The sequence below is a fragment of the Copadichromis virginalis genome, linkage group LG23, assembly GCF_057382275.1.
Source record: "Copadichromis virginalis isolate Kocher_CV1m ecotype Utaka linkage group LG23, C_Virginalis_male_GT1.1, whole genome shotgun sequence".
NCBI classification, from domain to species: domain Eukaryota; kingdom Metazoa; phylum Chordata; class Actinopteri; order Cichliformes; family Cichlidae; genus Copadichromis; species Copadichromis virginalis.
In genome coordinates, this window is record NC_140639.1 from 47,356,718 (window position 1) to 47,381,575 (window position 24,858).

Sequence of the window (24,858 nt, forward strand, 5' to 3'; positions counted from 1 at the left end):
TCAGACCTCTACATTGGAGAGACCAAACAGCCACTTCACAAGCGCATGGCACAACACAGAAGAGCCACCTCCACAGGACAAGACTCAGCAGTCCATCTGCATCTTAAGGATAAAGGACACTCTTTCAAGGATGCCAATGTTCACATTTTGGACAGAGAGGACAGATGGTTTGAAAGAGGAGTGAAAGAAGCCATCTATGTCCACTGTGAGCGACCATCTTTGAACAGAGGCGGGGGTTTACGACACCAACTCTCTGCCATCTATAATCCAGTTTTGAGATCCCTTCCCAGACGCCTTAACGCCCACTCACATCCTGGGCCATCTGACCTCAGGAATTCGCATGATAAGGTGGGGCCAGGTTTCACAATGAAGACACCCGAAACTGGCTGATTGGGACCCAGGCCCAGTTTCACACCTTGGCTCAGGCGATTAGAGGATCATCAGGGGGTCCTTTTGTCCCTCTGTGGGGGGTTACTCCCACTAGGTTTATATCTGGGACTCTCCACCATTTGACCTTAGAACTGAAGAAGCTTGAGAGGTGAAACGTCTTCAAGCAACTTAAAGAAGTCCAGACGCTTTTCTTTGCAAGCTCCTTTGACTACGATGACCTGGATGACTGAGAACCTTCACAGACCTAACATCTATGTTGTTTATGTTGACATGGCATATGAAAATTTCTTATCTATAATATTAACTATTTACAATTTGGAATTATTTTGATTGGGATATCAAAATAACTTACAAATACAAAATACAATGATCAGTGACATAAAACAAATTGATTATTATGAGGTGAGTAGATGAGCCAAGCAGGTAGTAATAAGACTAATAGTACTAATGTAAGATATCACAGCATAACAGTAACCGTAGTTAGTGTGTGAAACACTTGTACAGATGGCATTAGGTAAAGTACATGATTACAAAAATGCACACGATTGTTTAAAAATAATAAATTGCATAAATATAAGAAACCTTCCTCTCAGTGAGTGAGTTGTCTCATCGTGATTCGCGTATATGTATATACGTACATGCGATCGCATTTCTTAAATTTCTGTATTCTTTTTAACAGATGAGCTGGATGACACTGCACAGGTTTGGAATACACACTCCATCAGGCCATCAACAAACATCAATATCCCCAGTGGTCGACCTAATGTAATGTATACATTACCTGAGCTCTACGGGACAAGAGACTTCCTTTGCCCCACTGAAGAAGAACATGTTGAAATGTGTAAAACTGAGTGTGTTTTTCAACTGACCAAACCATGTGACCCCGATGTATATGAACTGTGCAATATCATCATGACTGAGTCCCATCTGACTCCACCAACAGACCCATATCAGGCTGTGAACTTGTACATGCATTTAAGAGAGAACATCATGGCATTAGTGTAAATTGCATACACTGCAGCAGAGAACATTACTCAAAATTGACCTGTGATATGTGCGAAAGCTAACTTCTGGATGTTAAACAGACTGTAAACTGTAAGCTTTCTAGTACACAGTCATTTATGAGAATATCTTATATAGAAATATTTATTGTTGTGTTCCAGGAGGGTCAGTGAACTAAAGTATAAAGAGGAGTCTCTGCCTGTTAATGATATTCTGAGTGTTCTTTAGCACAAAAACATTGTAATGTTCTGTCAAATGTTATCAAGTTCCATGTCTATGTGTATTACTTCGAATTACTTTAACTGTGTATTTGGCTTGATACATGGATCAAAACATAAGACACATCTTAATTTAATGTGTTAGGAGTTTTAATGTACAGTGTTTACTCAGATAATGGTGGTTTATGTTGAGTATTTTGTAATAATTGAGTTGAGTTTTTATTTACACCATCTCTATTTGTTAATGATGGGAATGTTTAGTTGTTGATGTTGGCTAGAATACTGTTTAAAATCGAAGAGATATGCTATTATGCCTTGTTGCTTTATATATATCATAACGCCAACTGTCACATTGGCAGGCTACATGAAATGGTACTAAGGGGCATCATAATCTGAGAGGGGACACCTTGGCATTTTTCTGAACTCAAGTTTCTCTGACTAAAAATATAATTATTTTATGTCATTTTTGCTTCTTTTTTTTTTAACTATTTATTCTGATTCCAGAAGAGCTTTAGTTTTTTTAATGTTGGTTAAACAAAACTGAAAAAATAAAGAACTAAATTGAGACCTTTTGAACTCTTAGAATTTCTAATAGATATAAACATTCTTTTTTGGTCACTGAATTTATCTGAAGCTTATTTTATCAGCTGAATAACAAATTCTTTGCACCCACCTGTTCTGTTACATTCGAATGCTATTTTTTGCAAAACTCACCACTTCTGAAAGGATGATATGTGTTGTTGAACTACCGGACAAATAAACTGAAATCTAATCAATTTCTAATTTTTTTTTGGACTATGTAGTACAGACAACTAAAAAATTGCAAATGACAAAAGCATATCGACAACATCTGTGTATTGACTGCCTGTGTTCCCAGGCACTTTAATTTCAGAGAAGGGTAGTCAGAAGTGCATAATCTGTCAAAAATGTAGCAATATTTTATAATTAACAATATATACTATTTAATCTAATTAGAAATCCTGGCCTACAATCTTGTTTATCCAAGAAACTGTTAAATCTGATTATCATTGCTTGTTAATTTGTAATTATATAAGACGGTATAAAGAATTGTGAATCATCTGTATGTCACATTATGGCAAAGTCCTTTCAAAAAAAATAACTTGTGATGGCAATATGATTTTTAACAAAACAACTAGTAAACATTTTGGAAGCTAATCAAGGGAAAATAGGACTTATTGTTACAAGATGTTTATAGGCCACATCAGCTTTAAGAATTTGTAAACAGGATCTTATCATTAACTTTCAATAACTTCTTTCGCAACCATAGTGACATTCTTTACTAATATTAATGGACTTTTCACCCTAAAATCAAATTTACACATTTTTCTGTTCGCTAGCTGTAGTATTCCTTAATCCACATTGTTTTAGTGTGAGTTGCCCAATTTTAGAGATATTGACTGTACAAGCCTACCCTTCTCTTGTTTCACATGGTACTTAATGCTTAGTAGCAATGTCTTTATGTAGACCTTATGTAGCTTCATGTTGTTTTTCAACAAGGAAGAGATCTCTACAGCTAATATCTCCCAAAACTAGGCAACTCACAACAAAACATTCTAGATGGATAAACAGCAAGCCAATGTGTGTCACTGTGGGGTATGCAGGTGTGTTGACAGAACGTACCCAAAAGCAGACAAGGAGAGAGAGAGGATAATGAACTTAAAACAAAAGAGAGCCTTTATTCTGGCTGATGGCAGGAGTAAAAGAAAACAATGACAATGTGTACAGCAAATTTTGATGTGATATGTCTCTCTAACGCTAAACACAAACCTTGTTTTCAACAGAAGTTAAAGATGCGGTCATTTTCAAAGAATTTTAAACAATAAAGAGTCCTTGTGAAATCTGACCTAACATACAACTAAACCATCAGAAAATTAAATTTGTGACTGCTTGTTATACGGCTGAATATATCAAATGCGTCAATGACAAAATGAAACAAGACAGAATTTATGAACTCAAGGATAATCATACAAATAACAATTACAGCTGTAACCATTAGTACACTCATCAAGTTCAAATGATGTCCATTTCAAAGTAATTGCTGGAAAGGACATTGTCGAACTCTGCTGCTGCTGCAGGATTGCTCTCCCCCCGCTTCAGGACACCTACACCAGGAGATGCCGGACTAGAGCAGCGCAGATACTGAAGGACCCGTCCCATCCTGGCAACAAACTGTTCCAACTTCTGCAATCTGGTAGAAGGTTCCGCATCTTCCGGGCAAGGACAGAGAGACTCAAGAGGAGCTTCTATCCCCAAGCCATCCGTGCCCTAAACACACACACCCGCCCGCTCACATCATCTATAATTGACTGAGACAGGACTCTTCCAGACACTAAACCAAGGCACAATGTACATTTCAATTCCTTTAATTTTAAATATGTTCATATTGTCTATCCTGTAAAATAGTCAGATGTCTATTCATATTAATGTGCAGAATTCACCTGCTTGCTGCTACTACTGCACATTCACCCAATGTATATACTACATATACAGTGGGGCAAAAAAGTATTTAGTCAGCCACCGATTGTGCAAGTTCCCCCACTTAAAATGATGACAGAGGTCAGTAATTTGCACCAGAGGTACACTTCAACTGTAAGAGACAGAATGTGAAAAAAAAAATCCATGAATTCACATGGTAGGATTTGTAAAGAATTTATTCATAAATTAGGGTGGAAAATAAGTATTTGGTCACCTCAAACAAGGAAAATCTCTGGCTCTCACAGACCTGTAACGTCTTCTGTAAGAAGCTTTTCTGTCCCCCACTCGTTACCTGTATGAATGGCACCTGTTTGAACTCATCATCTGTATAAAAGACACCTGTCCACAGCCTCAAACAGTCAGACTCCAAACTCCGCCATGGCCAAGACCAAAGAGCTTTCGAAGGACACCAGGAAAAGTATTGTAGACCTGCACCAGACTGGGAAGAGTGAATCTACAATAGGCAAGCAGCTTGGTGTGAAAAAATCAACTGTGGGAGCAATCATCAGAAAATGGAAGACATACAAGACCACTGATAATCTCCCTCAATCTGGGGCTCCACACAAGATCTCATCCCGTGGGGTCAAAATGATCATGAGAACGGTGAGCAAAGATCCCAGAACCACACGGGGGGACCTGGTGAATGACCTGCAGAGAGCTGGGACCACAGTAACAAAGGTCACCATCAGTAACACACTACAACGGCAGGGAATCAAATCCCGCAGTGCCAGACGTGTTCCGCTGCTGAAGCCAGTGCATGTCCAGGCCCGTCTGAAGTTTGCCAGAGAGCACATGGATGATACAGCAGAGGATTGGGAGAATGTCATGTGGTCAGATGAAACCAAAGTAGAACTTTTTGGTATAAACTCAACTCGTCGTGTTTGGAGGAAGAAGAATACTGAGTTACATCCCAAGAACACCATACCTACTGTGAAGCATGGGGGTGGAAACATCATGCTATGGGGCTGTTTTTCTGCCAAGGGGACAGGACGACTGATCCGTGTTAAGGACAGAATGAATGGGGCCATGTATCGTGAGATTTTGAGCCAAAACCTCCTTCCCTCAGTGAGAACTTTGAAGATGAAACGAGGCTGGGTCTTCCAACATGACAATGATCCAAAACACACCGCCCGGGCAACAAAGGAGTGGCTCCGTAAGAAGCATTTGAAAGTCCTGGAGTGGCCTAGCCAGTCTCCAGACCTCAACCCCATAGAAAATCTGTGGCGGGAGTTGAAAGTCCGTGTTGCTCGGCGACAGCCCCAAAACATCACTGCTCTCGAGAAGATCTGCATGGAGGAATGGGCCAAAATACCAGCTACTGTGTGTGCAAACCTGGTAAAGACCTATAGTAAACGTTTGACCTCTGTTATTGCCAACAAAGGTTATGTTACAAAGTATTGAGTTGTATTTTTGTTATTGACCAAATACTTATTTTCCACCCTGATTCACGAATAAATTCTTTACAAATCCTACCATGTGGATTCATGGATTTTTTTTTCACATTCTGTCTCTCACAGTTGAAGTGTACCTCTGGTGCAAATTACTGACCTCTGTCATCATTTTAGGTGGGGGAACTTGCACAATCGGTGGCTGACTAAATACTTTTTTGCCCCACTGTATATATATATATATATATATATATATATATATATATAATGTTCTTCCTCTACACCCCCCCCAATTTTTTTGCACATGTCGAGGAGCGTGTCAGGCTACATTTCACTGTGTGTTATACTTGTATAACTATGCATGTGACAAATAAAGAACCTTGAACCTTGAACTCTGTGCGAAATTCAGGATAAGAACTGTAAGTGCATGGCACTTCAAGGGTAGCTCCACAGGTGTGAGCAACAGGCCTTCTGTTGAGCCCAGTTTCAGCATTAAAGCACACCAAAATTTTGTCAACACATATCACAGAAGATCCTGTGCAGAAGTGCAGGATTTTTTCAGCTTTGGTTTCATCAGCGTTTTTAACATAACGCTGAAGATGGTTAAATGTTATTTGTTCTCCGTGAGGCAGCATCAATTTTGTTGTTTGAAATAGCTGCACTAGTCTTTTGCCTGTGGCCTTCTTTGTCTCATACAGAGACAACACACTTTCCTTGTCTGCCAGTTTTAGCTGCAGATGTGCCATGGGTGTGGAGAAGCAATCCATTATATACTTTGGCTCTTGGAGAATGGCCTTATGAGCCATTGTTTCAATGGCAGGCTGCATGTTGTTCTTAGGTGGTAGGAAGTGGGAACCCATCCTTGTAAAGAGGTCAAGCAGGTCCTCTTCATCATTTTCATCCATTGTGCCTTGGAGCGCCTTCTCAACAGCTGATCTCTCAACAGGAGGGAAATAGTTGAGAAACAATGCAATCAGAATGTCTACATCAACTGAGTCCATTCCGTGGATGCAAGCTAAAATGAAAGCCCTTGACAGCCTCACTGGAAAGACACCATGGTCTAGTAAGCCTTTCACCCATATCTGCCCAACAGCTTGCCATTCAGCCTCACTAAAGTCTGGCCTCAGCCTTGGAACTCGTTCATTTTCACCTTCACACTGTTCCAAAAATTGCTCCCAAAATGCAGTGTAAACCTCCCTTGACACCCCAGCATCATCAACAGCATTTTCATTTACAAAGTTCATCTTTAAAGTCTCATTCAGAATGCGACTGTCCATAAATACAGCCAAAAGATCATCAACAACTTTTATCCTGTGAATTGATACATGTAGGGGGCTCTGTGGGTCTCCTGAATTTGATGGGGAAAGTTGGTTGCTTGAATCTAAAGGCAAACCTTGTGCGATGAAATTCAGTCCATGGTCCTGAGTAAAAGACAAAACATGCACATTCCATAAGAAATGCAAATGAATTGTACAGATTACACAATATCAATGTTCTGAAAAAGTTTGAAATTTATTTGTCTAATTTTAGTGGGCTGTATATTCCCAAACCATGGTTGCACTGACGATTTATCTATAACATTAATATTGTGGCCTGATGGATGTCCTTGTATGCCTCACAGAAAATTATACAAGTGTTCTTTACATGTATGAGAAGACTCACTTCTGTGCAAAATAGGTAGAGAACACAATAGTGACACCAAAACAATGTCTCACTGCTGTGTTATGTAAATAATTTGATTTCAAGACTAAATTTCCTGTTTAATCTTATCTTAATGTAAAACACTGGAATTGTCTCTCAACTGACAATATCCTTTTAATTCAAATGGACCCACAAACTGCCATATCCTCAGAAAATAGCATGAAATTTTGGCATCTCTACAGTATGTAAAGGTAGGTGTTTATGGTTGCCTGAATTGATCCATCTTACCTGTGCAATCTGGGGTGCTTCCTCCTGTATTGACTGCATATGGGGTGTGGGCAAGCCATTAGCTGAAGACAATGGTAGCAGGAAACCATCCATAGGTAATCCATTTGTGTCAGCATTCTGAGAAGGATGTATTGCATTAATTGACAACAGACACCTTAACCCTTCAAGATTAGAAGACTCTTCTTCAATCTTCTACCTTGGCTTATTCTAAATCATGAATGTTCTTAAAAAGTCTGCAAAATATGTCAATAGGTCTTAAGAAATAGAACAAAAATACACCTCTTTATTTTCAGCCTACATGTCTCACTTACAAGAGTAAAAAGACATATTACAGTGGAATTCCACAGGTTTTTATCAGATCTTGATGTACTTCTTACTACTTAAAATGTTGTATTATTGCTGCAAAAAAAAATCAAGTTTTAAACAAACAAGAGATGAATTCTGATTAATAGAAATCGAGCAATTGTTTCACAGTACTGTAAGTTATTTCTTTTAAAAGAATATTACAGAAAATAACACACATACTTAAATTTTGTCCAAGCAGGAATGCATGATCAGCTTTTTTTAAAATCAGAACTATGCAAGTTACTGAATTTGATTATTAATAAATTTCCATATTTTGTCACACTTAAACCATATCAACCACAACTGTCCATGGTCTTACCCAAGATAAGATAAGATAAGATAAGATAGAACTTTATTAATCCCTCGGGTGGGTTCCTCTGGGAAATTCGATTTCCAAAAAAGCACAGCACCGACAGAAGTTACAGAGTTATACACACACACATATATATAAATACAGAGACAATATAAATAAAATATACGAAGGGGATAAATAGAATAAATAGGAATAAAAATAAAAATACAAGTGAATTGCACATTTCAAGTATTGAGTCTATTGCACCGTTGACTATTTACAAAAGTATTGCACAAAAGGTATTGCACAGTGAGGTGAAGAGGCACTACAGCTTAGTTGTTCCCCCCTCCTTTGTCCTCCTGTCTCCCCTCCCTCTCCCCTCCAGAGAGGAGTTAAACAGTCTGATGGCGTGTGGGACAAAGGAGTTTTTAAGTCTGTTAGTTCTTGTCTTTGGGAGAAGCAACCTGTCACTGAACAGACTCTTCTGGTTGTTAATGGCCGTGTGCAGAGGATGCCTGGCATTGTCCATAATGTCCATCAGTTTCTTTAATGTCCTTTTCTCTGCCACTGTCACCAGAGTGTCCAGCTTCATGCCGACCACAGAGCTAGCCCTCCTGATCAGTTTCTCCAGCCTGGATGAGTCCTTCTTTGCTGTGCTGCTCCCCCAGCACACCACAGCATAGAAAAGTACTCCAGCAACCACCGACTGGTAAAACATCCTCAGGAGCTTCCTGCAGATGTTAAAAGACCTCAGCCTCCTGAGGAAGTACAGTCGGCTTTGGGCTTTTTTATACAGGTACTCTGTGTTGCATGACCAGTCCAGTTTATTGTCCACCCACAGCCCGAGGTACTTGTACTTGTTGACCACCTCCACCTCCTCCCCCTCTATCTGAACCGGCAGTGGACCTGCTCTAGACCTCCCGAAGTCCACAACCAGTTCCTTAGTCTTTGAGGTGTTGAGTTGCAGGTCTGAGATCTGAGATCCTCACTGTTGACATAATTCAGGGTTATCACGACTGTGTCATCACCATCTGCTCTGACAAGATCCTCTTCAGGATTCCATACAACCGTATCCGCTTCGTCTATGTGTGGAAAACAAAATTCCAAATCTTCTGGAAGTTTGTCCCGGGACTCTAGTTTGAAGGATTTGTTAGGAACTATACTGGTCAGATCAATAATTTCAGAGCAGTGGTCAGGGAAATCATGATCACTTGAGTCAGTCTGCTGCCGCTGTCCCACGACAGTGTTTTTAATGTCTGTTGGGGTTGAATGCATATGATGGGATTTTCCTGGACTTTGTGTTGTCACTGCCTCACAGAGTGATTTCAGTTTTTTTGGATTGTGTTCCATCTGGAAATTGTGAATCTGTGAACCAGAAAACAAACACAAGACACAAACGAAAATAATTCAATTATTTTTTCAGCAGCCAGTCATTTTGTACATGTCAATGAATACAAAGCTGTAAGTCTTTCACAGATGTATTAAATGTACCTTACCACACAAGTCAACAACAAATTCCTGGAATAATTTCATCCTACAGAAGTGCAAATATTCGTAGATGTACATAAAGCACTTGAATAAGACAACTCTTTATTGCAGTTGCACAGTCATACCTAGTACAATAGTACAACAAAATTAGAAAATGTCGCATGTTACCACCGAGCACTACTAAACACGACAAAATACAGTAACTTTAAAGTGATCATTATTTGTAATAATAACTTTCTTATTTTAACAAACCTGTTTGCCAGTGTCACTGTCAGATGAATCCCCATGTTCAAGTAGATCTGGGACAAAATCATCTGTCTCACTGTCAAATCCAAGTAATGTCACCGGTGAATCTTCTTCAGTTATGCTGACAGAAAAATCCTCTTCAGATGAGGACTGAACTGTTAACAGTGTTTCATCTTTCTTGCATGTCTTGTTCCTCCACCATTTCTGGTTCTCACTTGACGGTATTCATTACTGCTTAAATGAAGCCATCCGATTTCAATTTTTCTGCAGGTCTTCTCTCCTGCAGTATTTTATTTCTCTGTCTTGCCATCCCTTCACTTTGCTTGTGGAACACACCTGATGAACCACACAGCATTCCTTTGGTTTTTGATCTTACTTTCCGTGTCGCAATTTTATCTCTTAGGTTCTGCAGAAGAGTCTCTTTATCTGTGCTGTACTTAGTTTGTTGACAGAAGGACTGGACAGCTACTCTGTCACCATATGTCCTTATGTATTTTGCCATTTGTCCATCAGTCATGACGAACAGCACTGCCTTATCCACCTGCAGACATAAAACATTAGAGAAATGCTATTAATATACTTTTACTCTAGGAAGCCACACTGGCACACATGGAATACTAACTGTATTAGAATAGAGTTCTTAATCACTGTTCATGATCATTATCAAAAGTTACTCTGTCAACTTCTGTCTTATTACTTTACTGTTGCTGTGTTAGTATTAGTATAGTAATAGTAGTAGATATTTATATACTACGTTACTAAAAAATATTTTGCTAGTAAGGTATAAGTAAGGTAAGTTCCACCAAGTATTTGGTGCCATGGTGTCCATGTTACCATGGTAATGGCACAGCCAGATAACAACATCCAAATTCATGGGCTGCAACCTCTTTTTTTTTTAACTTTATTTATCACATTGTCCAAATTCATGGGCTGCATCCTCCTGAGGACGCTTTTGTAGACCGATTATGTCACAGCGATGCGATCCAAATTCATAGACTCCTTTTTTTTTTAATTTGCACAGAAATGTACAACAATTATGGCAATCTCTACAAAGATTCTATTTTAAATTCGTAAACTCCTCCGAATGCAGCGGACAAATGCGTCCTCCTTTTCACCGATTTTTTTTTTTTTTTAATTATTGAACTTTATTAAGAAACAGTATAGAGAACATGTATACAACCAGAACAAAATTAACATATGCCAGGGGGTGTAATACAAAGAATTACAAACATTCACTTTTCACCGAATTTGAAGGATGGGTCGGGTGTGTGCTTCGTGGCCCACCATATCCCAGAATTCAAAGTGCGGCCCAGCCAAACTCCAGTTTCCGGTAATGGCAGCCATTAATAAGTTTTAAAATGACCGTTATTAATCTTTCTGGGTCACAAAATAAACTTTTAACATATTTCAGGGGAGAACGTGGGTGTATAAACTTGAAATATCTGCTCGGTTTATCAAGATATCGCATATTTACAAAAGTGCTTCGACGTTTTCCTTGATGTCTGTTACCCACCAGCTCGATAGGTAGCCAAGAGCTCAAGGGTCACTAAAGCCGCCGAGAACGGCACAACTCCCGGCATATTATTTTCAGATCACCACGGACTTTTGCTACTCAGGCTAAACGTAATATATAAAACACTTAGACAACCTAAAAATGTTAATGTTTGGCTTTTTTCAGTGTTTCATTTGTTCGTGAGTAAATCGGTTTGGCTGAGATTAAAGTTATTAGATTAAATTCGATAAAATAAAACTTTATTAATCCCCCAGGTGGGTTCCACCTTGGTTTTACACCGCTTAATCAACGTCAAACAGAAAACTGATTAAACAGAAGTGTGAGATGGTCGAGAATTTACTCCAGTGTCGTCTTATATTTTAGATAGAAAGGAGCAGACGGACGAGCTTATTACACTCCACCGAGACAGCGGTGACGCTAATCAGAAGGCTAGACCGTCCAATTTCCCCAGCCATTTACTTCCGGCCTACCCGACCTTCTGAGGACCCAGCCCACGTAGACCACGAAGCCCGAGTCCTCGGGAGGATGCAGCCCATGAATTTGGACACGATTTGAAATTTCAAAACATATGTGCACTTAACGAGTTATGTTTAATGAACCTGAACATATTTACAAGAATTAACATTAAAGGCCTGCATATATGACCTCGGTTTTTCAACAAGTTACTCGCCTTTTGAACCGCGGTGTTTAATGCTTTGTTGTTTATACGTACTTTGTCTTGTTGCATGTGCATGATGTCGTCGTGTGGGACCTCTCTTGACCGCAAGAAATGTTCTAAATCCTCCTCCATGTCCGCACCGTATGGAGCCCCGTACCGTAGCACCGCACCCTTCAACTGAAACGCTATCAAAAAGGAGCAGGATCTTTTGCGTGATCCCGAGTTTGTTTTGCGAGATCCCGAGTTTGTTTTGTACGGAGCCCCGCAGGGGACATGGGAGAAAAAAAAATTAGGGAGAAAAAAAAAATTAGGGAGAAAAAAAAAATTAAGACGGACTTTTGCGAGATCTCGCAATACTTTTGCGAGATCTCGCAAAAGTATTGCGAGAGCTCGCAAAAGTATCGCAAAAGTTTTAGCCGCATTCTTCGGAGGCCGCCAGCTCGAAGCCAACCGGGAGGTCGAGGCACGATGTGCCGGGAAAGAGGTGTTCTTCCCGGCTGTAGTAGGTCTCGACCGCCCGTTAGCTTCAAGCTAGTGGCCGCCAGCTCGAAGCCGACCGGGAGGTCGAGGCACGATGTGCCGGGAAAGCGGTGTTCCTCCGGGCTGTAGTAGGTCTCGACCTCCCGTTAGCTTCGAGCTAGTGGGTGTCAGATCTCCAAAAACGTTGGAGCACTTTTGCAAGTATGTGATGTCTTGTAAACCGAGCAGGTATCTGACGTTTACACAACTACATTCACGCCTCAAAATATCTTAAAAGTGTATTTTGTGACCCAGAAAGAGTAATATTACAACTAAGTAGCTGCCGCCATTGTTGGAGTTTTGCGAGATCTCGCAAAACAAACTCGGGATCTCGCAATACTTTTGCGAGCTCTCGCAATACTTTTGCGAGATCTCGCAAAAGTCCGTCTTAATTTTTTTTTTTCTCCCTAATTTTTTTTTTCTCCCTAATTTTTTTTCTCCCATGTCCCCTGCGGGGCGCCGTAGTTTTGCGAGATCTCGCAAAAGTCCGTCTTAATTTTTTTTCTCCCATGTCCCCTGCGGGGCTCCGTAGTTTTTGTCTGCTTCCATTTGCCTTTGCACTAGGATGATGTCGGTGTAAATGTGCAGTCATATTCATTGGATTCCCACTAGTGCTGTCAGCGTTAATCTCCTTAAAATGACATTAACGCCATAATGCGGCAAATCTGTTAACGAGTTACTGCGGATCGGTAGATTAGTTCAGCCATATTTTCTTTATGTCTTATTAATTTGATAACCCATAATATTGACTATCGCGTACACACAGTGTTGGGGAGTAACGGAATACATGTACCGCCGTTACGTATTTAAAATATAAAATATGAGTAACTGTATTCCGTTACAGTTACCGTTTAAAAAGGTGGTATTCAGAATACAGTTACTTTGTTGAAATAAATGGATTACACTGCGGTACTTTCCTGTTTCATATTGTCGCGGGTCAGGACTGTTTGGGTTTTGTTTGACAGCTGCGTTCTGTTGTTCCAGGCGGCAGCGTTACGGTTGCCATGGTTACAGGGCGACGCTCTCTCTCTCTCTCTGCGACTGTGTGTTTCCTGGGTGAGAGAGCGCCTTTTCGTTGTTGTTGTTGTTGTTGTGCTAAGCTAATAGGCAGAATGCTACAAGCATAGCTCTAAAGAATGTAGCATCATGGGCAGTGTAGTCCGTGCTGCAGGGAGAATGGACTGTCATACACGTTATGGGTCTGTGAGCGAGGAGGGAGAAAAAGGGGAGTGGAAAGGTACGAGTTGTCATCGAGGAAAAACGGGAGCTGGAAGCATGTAAATATAATAACAACCACTTCAGACAAGAAGAGTGCCTGACGAGCCCAGTTGTAAGTAAACTATTAAGACTCGACTGTACACCGTGTTCGTGTTTTCCTCCGAAAACAATTGGAGCAGTCTTTCAACGCCTCTCTCTGTCTCTCGCAAGAAAAGTTGACCCACACAACAAAGTAAAGCTATTTTTCGGCTACGAGCCGACAGAGACCCCGCCGTATTAGTCAGAGGTCCCTTTACTACAGTTCGGAGACGCGGACCTTCAGTAATAGTAATAAATCACACAGCAATAGTACATTCACGTTGTTGTAAAAAGCATGATAATATATTAAGTAATCCAAAGTATTCAGAATACGTTACTGTCATTGAGTAATGTAACGGAATACGTTACAGAATACATTTTGGGGCATGTATTCTGTATTCTGTAATGGAATACATTTTAAAAGTAACCTTCCCAACACTGCGTACACATACATTTTAAGAATGTATTCATATGTGTGTTTATGCCAGAACATCAAACAAATCTTATATGAGTTTGTATTAGATTATTATATAATTATTATATAATCTAATATAATAAATTAGATTATAATATAATATATTATAATATAAATACTCTAAATAGATTATATTAGAGTAAATACAATCTGCAAAAAAAAAAATGCAAATCACCCAAACCTAGCTGGACCAATAATGCCCATGATCAGTGTATTTACACTTTTGACTCTACATCATCATCTGGTTGTGTGTTAGTCACACAAACTTGAAAGGCAGTTAGTAGGTGACAGTTCAAGAATAATGAGTACACTTTGCACTGTAAGCACTCCTTCACTAACTCTGTGCTATTCTGTTTACACATAATTCAGGAACAGGCATCAGGAACAGGCTACGGGCTCGCGCACACCACGCACCCATGCCCAGTATCCTGCTAGCCAATGTTCAATCCATCGAGAACAAGCTTGATGACCTCAGAGCCAGAATCAAGTTCCAGAGAGACATTCGGGACTGCAACCTCCTCTGCTTCACCGAGACTTGGCTGAACCCAGCGATACCAGACCACGCCGTGCAGCCGACGGGGTTCTTTTCGGTTTACCGCATGGACAGGACAATGGAGTCGGGGAAGAAAAGAGGTGGTGGAGTGTGTTTGATGGTGAACAACAGATGGTGCGACAGCACAAACATCTCCCCACTCACACGCTCTTGCTCGCCCAATCTGGAGCTTTTGATCGTTAAGTGTCGCCCTTTCTATCTCCCTCGGGAATTCACTGCGGTCATTGCCTGCACTGTTTACATTCCGCCTCACGCGGACTCGGACACTGCCTTATGTGAGCTACATGAGGCTCTCACACATCAACAAACACTTCACCGAGATGCCGCACTCATTGTTATGGGAGATTTTAACAGAGTGAATCTCAAACGGACATTTCACAACCTTCACCAGCACATCAACTGCCCCACCCGGGGCACGAGGACATTAGACCACTGCTACACCCCGTTCAAGAACTGTTACAAGGCTCAACCCCTGCCAGCATTTGGAAAATCGGACCATTCCGCCATCTTCCTCATACCTGCTTACAAACAAAGGCTAAAGCAGCAACCACCAATCAGGAGGGAGGTCGCTCGCTGGACGGACCAATCGGTGGCCGCGCTGCAGGACGCACTGGATGACGCAGACTGGGACATGTTTCGGCGCAGCTCTGATGACATCAACATGTTTACGGAAGCGGTTGTGGGATTTATCGGGAAACTAGCGGACGACACAGCAGAAAGAACTATCATCCGAATGTTTCCCAACCAGAAGCCGTGGGTGGATAAAAACATCCGCGACGCTCTGAGATCACGCACCGCTGCCTACAATGAAGGGCTTGTCTCCGGTAATATGGACCTATACAAGGCTGCGTCCTACAACGTGCGCAGCGCGGTCCGAAAGGCAAAGCGGAGCTACGGGGAAAAACTAGAGTCACAGCTACGACAGTGCGACTCTAGGAGCCTGTGGAAAGGACTGCGGACTATAACGGACTATAAACGACCAGCTTCTTCAATGATGAATGCCGATGCTTCACTGGCTGATGAGCTGAACACGTTTTATGCTCGCTTCGACGCCGCAGCAATTAAAACAACAAACGGCTGCGCGCGCTCGGAGTGCACCAGTGAAGAAAATGCATTCGTCATCACAGAGCATGCCGTGAGGAACACCTTCAGGAGGGTGAACACCAGGAAGGCAGCAGGACCAGATGCAATCCCTGGCCGGGTCCTTAGAGCCTGCGCTGATCAACTAGCACCGGTGTTCACGGAGATCTTCAACCTCTCCCTGGCCCAAGCTGTGGTTCCCACGTGCTTCAAACGGTCCATTATTGTCCCTGTTCCAAAGAAACAACAGCCCGCTTGCCACAATGACTACCGTCCAGTAGCACTGACTTCAATTGTGATGAAGTGTTTTGAAAGACTGTTGAGAGATCACATCACTTCTTCACTTCCTGCCACCATCGACTCACTTCAGTTTGCTTACCGGACTAATCGTTCCACAGACGATGCCATATCTCACCTGCTCCACACATCCCTGAGTCACCTGGACACTGGCAGAGGGAATTATGTTAGGATGCTGTTCGTGGACTACAGTTCAGCATTCAACACAATAATTCCCTCTAAGCTTTTCACCAAGTTGACGGATCTAGGACTCAGCTCATCACTGTGTCAGTGGATCCTCAACTTCCTCACAGACAGACCCCAATCAGTGAGGGTGGGAAAACAAGTCTCCCCCTCCATCTCACTCAGCACTGGAGTGCCTCAGGGCTGTGTTTTAAGCCCCCTGCTGTACTCACTGTACACTTATGACTGTGTAGCCACATCCGACACCACCTCCATTGTCAAGTTTGCTGACGACACTGCTGTTGTGGGCCTGATCTCCGACAACATCGAGACGGCCTACCTGGAGGAGATTAGGAACCTGGAGACCTGGTGCCAGGAGAATAACCTCCTCCTAAACATCAGCAAGACTAAGGAGCTGATCGTGGACTTCACTACAAAGCAGGCGAGGAATTACAAACCCCTCATCATCAGTGGCACGCCAGTGGAGAGAGTGGACAGTTTCCGATACCTGGGTGTCCACATCACTCAGGACCTGTCATGGTCCTGTCACATCAACACCCTGGTTAAGAAAGCCCGTCAGCGTCTCTTCTTCCTCAGAAGACTTAGAGACTTTCATCTGCCACTGAAGGTGCTCAAGAACTTCTACTCCTGCACCATCGAGAGCGTCCTGACGTCAAACATCTGCACCTGGTTTGGGAACAGCACCAAGCAGGATAGACGAGATCTGCAAAGGGTGGTGCGCTCGGCAGAACGCATCATTCAATCAGAGCTCCCTGACCTGCTGTCCATCTACACCAAGCGGTGCAAGTCCAAAGCTAGGAAGATTATGATGGGCCTCTCCCATCCCAACAATGGACTCTTCTCACTGTTGAGGTCTGGGAAGCGCTTCCGCTCCCTTAAATATCAAAAAAGCACCTCACAGAACTTGCGACATGGCGTAACTCAGACCATAACCGTAGCACGTGGCAGCAGTACGTGTCACGTGATAGAGCGGCTGTGTGCATTTGTAGCCTCACTACCAAACCAGCATTTCATCTCCGAGGAAGTCATCCCAGAGAGAAGTAAAGCAAGTGTGTAAGTTCATCTAGGGTTGCCAACTCCCTGAAAAATAAATAAGGGACACCTCGTGGCCAGGGCCGGGCAACCCAGTTGTCTTCACCCTTCCCAGTGTGGTAGCTCTTTTTTTTGTGTGTGAAATTATTTTTTAACCATTTGACTTGAATTTGATTTAAGCAGATGCATATTCTTTGTGATATGACCATATGGGAAACAAATGATCATTTAGCCATTTATTTTTAACTCAAAATGACAACATTAACACAGTAAAACAGGTCTCTTTCTTAAACAGAAGCCTGTCATGCTTAGCTTTTGAGAATATAAATGGTAAATGGCCTGTATTTATATAGCGCTTTACTAGTCCCTAAGGACCCCAAAGCGCTTTACATATCCAGTCATCCACCCATTCACACACACATTCACACACACTGGTGATGGCAAGCTACATTGTAGCCACAGCCGCCCTGGGGCGCACTGACAGAGGCGAGGCTGCCGGACACTGGCGCCACCAGGCCCTCTGACCACCACCAGTAGGCAACGGGTGAAGTGTCTTGCCCAAGGACACAACGACCGAGACTGTCCAAGCCGGGCTCGAACCGGCAACCTTCCGATTACGAGGCGAACTCCCAACTCTTGAGCCACGATCGCCCCGAGTAAGTAAGTAAGTCTTTCTTTAAAAGAACTCTGTCCTGCTTAACTTAAAATTATATAAATTAATAGAAAACAATAGAACGAAAAATATTCTTATAACAGTGCACATATAGTGCATTTAGTACAATTGGCTTCAGTTGAGGTATTATTTCAGCTTTTCTAATGCTAATCAGCTGCTCCTGTTTGTAAACCCGCTTGTTCCCATGATTACGCATCTTAACTCATCATCATTATTCATCTATGTATTACTTTTATGTATTAGTCATCTATTTGTTGTAATCATCTATCCTTGCAGTTGTTTATTACACAAAATAAATTATATTATCACACTTCTGGCCACATAGCGCTGATATTCACTGCACATGCCCATATTAACCTTAACCAGAGGGTTTAAAAACAAACACACCAGTGTTTACATACCAAAAGCACTTTGTTAGCCTTTACAGAGCAAAGCTATGGATCAATGTGCAGTGAAGAAAAATCCAGGTGGCCAGTCTGTCCTTTCCTAACCAATCACAGAGCTCCTTACATTGTTGCGCTGGAGAATAACTAAATATAATATAAAGATGATATTGAAAATAATCTTTTGTAGAGTCACTACTTAGTGGGCAGAGGACAGTTATCACTTTGCTGGATGCTTTAAAGTCGCATGTTCTGTATTTGCAGATTAACAGGATATTAACAGATTAACAGCTTTCATTAGACTTCATATGATAATCAACAGTGAAGTGTTTCTCTTTCAGTGTTTATTCTTGCTCATTGAATGATCTCTGTTCAGATAATATGCTGCACTCATCTCATGTTTCTTTAAATACGGCATCACTTGTCCAGCTGTCAAACTCTGAAAGAGTTACAGTTTCACCACTGAGCACTTTGAATGGTTATTCTTTTATTTAAAAGCACTTATTCTAGCTGCATCATCAATACGACAAAAACTGTGACTTCAACAAAAATGTATCTAAACATATTTAGGGGGAAATGTTCCTACACCCCTCATGTAAACGTTACACCTCCAAAAGGGAGAAATAATCAGAATAAGGCGTAATCATTGTCTTGATAATAATGACCATGAAAATGAAACTAGGCCTACCTTTAGTTCAGCACACTCAGTGTTGCATAAAGACATGCGAACATGCAATCATCCATTCTGGAGCCTACTTTTAAAAAGAGCGAGCTGTTTATTCTGGCTGAGTAGCAAACAGAACCAACCATGAAAACCTAAACTGGGAAAACACTCGGAAACCTTGAACACTGGGAATATGGAGACACAGGGGGTAGGTGAACAGACACTCTGACAAAGGACAGAGGAAAACAGATACAGTATATACACTGAGGGGTGATCCGGGAGTGGACAAACATGGGAACACAGACTAGGATTATCAAAATAAGACAAGAAGTAGCACGAACACAGAGACTGAGATAAGGACACATGAGCTTGACACTAGGATGGAAATAAACAAACATGGGAACACACGACGGACTGAGAAGACAAGGACAACACACAAAGAGAGGGACACTGGAAACAGGTAAAGGAGACCAAACCCAGAGACAGCACTAAGACACAAAGAGAGGGAGACACAAGACGGGCTGGGGACACTAAGGGGACGCCGAGGACAGAACACAGAGACGAACTCTATGACAGACATTACGTGACAACAAGACTGACATCCACAGGAGACACAGAAAAAACAATAATCAGAAAATTCACGAATGCAGGAAAAGTAAACTAGGAAACTTCAGTCAGTATAAGAACACAACAATAATGATGAAGCAACATTCAAAAGTCCACCAACACAAAACACTGGGACAAAGACCCAGAACCATGACACACAGACACTGACAGTGTTCTTGTTAATGCTCTGCCTCCTCTGGATCTTTAGTTAGCTAAAGTGGACTGCAGTCTTTCATTTATTGATATCATTAATAGTTTACCCATATTAGACTCTTTAGTCCACCTGAATCAAACATAACAACATGTTACAAGCTGTTTTGCTGCTCCCAGTGTCTCAGATCTCATGCAAGCAAGTGGCTGGCTCAGTGAATGTTAATTTAGCACATGTTATATCTCTGTTCAGATATTATGTTGTACTCATTTTTTCCTTTATTCAAATAAGAGCAGTTATTGTTCATTTAATCAAACGCTGCTCAATCATCCATGTAACGAAAACTTTGATTCTCTTCATCTGGATGTAGCGTTTTCAGAATCAACATTTTGGGAGCTGCAAAGCAGTTTCAGCTCAGAGCACCGTTCATGTTCACTTTTGCACCACTTACTGAAGCTGCATCATCATTTCCATCGAAGCTGTGTGTTGACACAGCTTCTTCTGTCATTGCATCCTCTTGTTTTTTTCTTGCTCTTGGCCTTTGTCTTTGAGCCAGAGAGATGGAGGTCCATGGCGTCATGTAAAACTACTTTGAAATTCTGACCATTTGATAATAAATTGTGAAAATGTATAATTTGAACATATTTGTTTTCACTCAGCACTACAAGCTGTATGTTCTTGCTTTTGAGCCCCGCACTCCCTCCTTTTTCCAATTTGTTTACTTCTCATTAGCACTCAGGGATCTGCACAGCTTAGGAGTCGCTGGCTGTCCCCTCTGTGACCTTCCCCAAACTGCAGCTTAAATTCATGCTCAAGCCATCTGCCATTATCTACTAAAAATGCTATCAAACCTAAAAAGAGGATGTGGTCTCAGCTGGTGAAATTGCATTATAAACCGCTTTGAGGCAACTGTAGATAATTCATTTATCATTATTCAACATTGACAAATAGTAGTTGACTAATATCAGGAGCCAAAAGGAAACAAAAAAAACAACAACCCCAAACTAAACTAATATTTCAGATGCCGGAAAGAAATGATTACAGTTGTTCAAATTTGCTGTCACCGAGTTAGATGTGATACATGTACATCAATCTTACATGTAAAAAGTAGAAAACTGAAAGTAAATCTGAAATATAAAAATGAACTGGTTCTTATATAAAACCTTTCTACTCTCTACAACTTGCCTCATTCACCCAATCACTTCTTTTTTCTCTCTGTAAGTGCTTTCTATCTAACATTAATACACATTCATCCTCCCGATGGATGCATCGGAGAGCAACTTGGGGTTAGTATCTTGCCCAAGGATATTTGGCATGCAGGCTGGAGCAGAGGGGGATTGAACCAGCAACTTTCTGATTAGTAGGTTTCCTACCTGAGCTACAGACACCCCAATTTGTGGTGCTTTGGAAACAACACGTTCTCATCCCAACAGGTAACGATGCTGTGACAAATCATCAGTATGCGTTTGGAGGCATGAGAGCCGTTTGGAATGAATCTATACATGTAAATGTGCTTTTTGTTCTGATCATGAATCGCTTTGAAAAACACTACCTGATAGGGTTAAGGTTAAAGTTATGGATAGAGTTAATGTTAGGAGCCTCTGCTCCAAGTGTGTGTTACTGCTGCGAGCAGCGTTCGGTTGTTTTCAAATGGGAATCTGGAGCATCTCATAAGGATGCAGAAAGATACCTTTCACGTTACTATGAGATGCCTCAGGCCATGACAAACTTTTGGTATGTTATAAGAACTGAGGGCAGCTGTATTTGGGCCTTTATTGGCTACAGAGATTCATTAGAGGTAAGGGTAAGGAAATGTGGCTTCCAGTAATTGTCCTGAACATACACCTGAGAAAACTTCAAAATCAGAAAAAAAAGCATCAAAGTAATCTTAAAATGTGTAATGTGCTTGTTACTCTGCTACAACTGGGATCATGTACCGCATAAAAAGACTAGATAGTCTATGTGATGTGGATGCTAGAGCGAAAGCCATGGTTGATATTTGACCTTGTAGTATTTTATAGTTTCCTTCCTGGAGCCAAATAGAGAAACAAATGAAGGCCCCAATTGCAAGAAGATGCTAGCATAAAACAAGCAATATAAAGACAACATATTCTGATCAAATAGCGCTGCAGTCATTGTCTTCATACTGGTAGTGATGATGCATTTCTGATAAATGCCTGTAAAAGAAAGACTAACCATATATGGTGCTCAGTGGTGAAACTGCTTTGTAAGTTCCTTACAAACCATTTTATACTGATTAAAAAACCAGAAATGAGAACGCTATATCTGAGCAGAGATAAGCAACAGACAGCTGTGAAAGTAAGATATTCAAATTCACTGAGCCAAAGACGCAGCTACAGAACTCATGACTCAAGAGTTTGCAAAATATATCCTTTCAAGAAACAAAGTTAAAAATGAGCTTATTGTTCATTATGATAGCGAGCGATATTCCACAGGGCATTGACAGATCCAAACCACTTCACACTTCACACACTTTAGAATTAATCCTGAACAGCTCACCACAACATTGTTTTCTCCACGGGATCTGCACACAGGAAAATAAATAATGATGGGACATACTGAACATTTGTGGAGAAATCCAGTACGTTTTTTATGAAGCACATATCAAGGCTTGCTTATTTAAGAGTGAGTAATGTCTCTGATAAGAAAATTATTAGAGTCTTGCTGTTTCAGAAAGTGGTTTGAGTGCTGGTGTGATTAATGACCATATACAGTGGTCCCTCGTTTATCGCAGGAGTCACTGATAGATGAAATCCATGAAGTAGCCAACTTTATTTTTTACAATTATTATAGATGTTTTAAGGCTGTAAAACCCCTCACTACACACTTTATACACTTTTCCCAGGCAGGCATGAACATTTTCACACTTTTCTCTCTTGTTTGAACACTCTCAAAGTCTTGTAGAAAAATAAGTCCAGTGTTATAGAAGGAAACCAAAGGCACCCGCCGGTGACGATGTTTTGTCGACATTGTTGTGTTTGTTGGGGAGAAAACTTACAAACATACAGTACAGCACGTCAGAGTCACACTGCTAGCGATCGAAGCTTTATGTAAATTTGACCAGCTGAACGCATTCTGTACTGTACAGGAGACACAACACGAGATTGATTGACAATGGTCTAATTGTCTACAGCCAGTCAGGACGCAGAATACAATGCACTTAAAAAAATAAATAAAAAATGCAACAAAAAAGAAAAAATCAGCGAAACAGTGAGGGACCACTGTATGTGCTATTGGATCCCTGCAAAATTCTTCTGCTCATGTTGGAGATTCACCTTTTTCACCTCTTTTTTTGTGTTGTGCCAAACAACTGGGGTACAACAACACCTAATCTATATAATCTAAGCAGAGGTGCATCTATCCAAATCTTTACAGGCTTTCTGTGGGATACCCTTAAACCCCTGCCTACTTAGTACCACGTGAAAGGGTTTTCTCCAGAGATGGAGAGGTTATTACTAGAGATGGACCGATCTGATATTGCGTATCGGTATCGGTCCAATACTGACGTAAATTACTGGATCGGATATCGGAGAGAAATAAAAAATGTAATCCGATCCATTAAATATCAAAAAAGCACCTCACAGAACTTGCGACATGGCGTAACTCAGACCATAACCGTAGCACGTGGCAGCAGTACGTGTCACGTGATAGAGCGGCTGTGTGCATTTGTAGCCTCACTACCAAACCAGCATTTCATCTCCGAGGAAGTCATCCCAGAGAGAAGTAAAGCAAGTGTGTAAGTTCATCTAGGGTTGCCAACTCCCTGAAAAATAAATAAGGGACACCTCGTGGCCAGGGCCGGGCAACCCAGTTGTCTTCACCCTTCCCAGTGTGGTAGCTCTTTTTTTTGTGTGTGAAATTATTTTTTAACCATTTGACTTGAATTTGATTTAAGCAGATGCATATTCTTTGTGATATGACCATATGGGAAACAAATGATCATTTAGCCATTTATTTTTAACTCAAAATGACAACATTAACACAGTAAAACAGGTCTCTTTCTTAAACAGAAGCCTGTCATGCTTAGCTTTTGAGAATATAAGTAAGTCTTTCTTTAAAAGAACTCTGTCCTGCTTAACTTAAAATTATATAAATTAATAGAAAATAATAGAACGAAAAATATTCTTGTAACAGTGCACATATAGTGCATTTAGTACAATTGGCTTCAGTTGAGGTATTATTTCAGCTTTTCTAATGCTAATCAGCTGCTCCTGTTTGTAAACCCGCTTGTTCCCATGATTACGCATCTTAACTCATCATCATTATTCATCTATGTATTACTTTTATGTATTAGTCATCTATTTGTTGTAATCATCTATCCTTGCAGTTGTTTATTACACAAAATAAATTATATTATCACACTTCTGGCCACATAGCGCTGATATTCACTGCACATGCCCATATTAACCTTAACCAGAGGGTTTAAAAACAAACACACCAGTGTTTACATACCATATCTGCTTCTGCCGTGGCCTGGTGGACAAAAAATTGGTTAAGGGTTCCCCGAGCTTTCACGCCCCTCATGTTCTTCATGTGCCCACCACTAGGAGCATGCCTATGGAAAAAGTGTGCCGGCACACAGTGCAGTGCGCTTTATAGGTGTTATCGTGCACTTTCCCAGCCAGGTGTTTCCCTTTTCCCATTCCTCCCTGTACTTTTGCAGCCTTTTTTTTCTTTCTCTGAGGGGAACAAACATTGCTGCTCTAATGCTGGGCTTACACTGTGCCATTTTTGGCCCATTTTGAGCCGAATTTTGAGTCGTGCGACCGAATTGGTGATCGGCCCGATTTTGGCCTTCATCGTGCATCGTTTAGTATACGTGGGGTAACGAGAAGCGATTAACACCTCGAGCAGCTCCCGGTCATCAATCGCTCGTGAGGGTGTCGCCGCAGCCGCTCACACTGCTCACGCGCAAACACGTAAACGTCGGTGAAAAAGACGGAGCAGCACGGCTGTGCAG

At 41.3% G+C, this 24,858-nt stretch overlaps 1 protein-coding gene across 1 annotated transcript; it reads right to left on the reverse strand.

Annotated features, from left to right (window-relative positions):
- Positions 1 to 5,799: 5,799 nt before the first annotated feature.
- LOC146681876 (uncharacterized) lies at positions 5,800 to 12,193 on the reverse strand. Its single transcript, XM_085447609.1, has 4 exons — positions 12,020 to 12,193; positions 9,036 to 9,425; positions 7,424 to 7,543; positions 5,800 to 6,915 (listed from the first exon to the last, which is right to left on the reverse strand). The coding sequence occupies exons 1-4, from the start codon at positions 12,095 to 12,097 to the stop codon at positions 5,836 to 5,838; spliced, it is 1,668 nt and encodes a 555-aa protein (XP_085303735.1). The 5' UTR covers positions 12,098 to 12,193; the 3' UTR covers positions 5,800 to 5,835.
- Between the last annotated feature and the right edge of the window lie 12,665 nt (positions 12,194 to 24,858).

Bases quoted from the DNA above. Each gene is read 5' to 3' on its own strand.
- LOC146681876 (XM_085447609.1), bottom strand. From the start codon at position 12,097: ATGGAGGAGGATTTAGAACATTTCTTGCGGTCAAGAGAGGTCCCACAC. The intron at 9,426-12,019 runs GTACGTATAAAC...TCTGGTTCACAG, and splicing joins TGCACATGCAACAAGACAAA to ATTCACAATTTCCAGATGGA. The intron at 7,544-9,035 runs TCTCAGACCTGC...ATACATCCTTCT, and splicing joins TCAACAGTGAGGATCTCAGA to CAGAATGCTGACACAAATGG.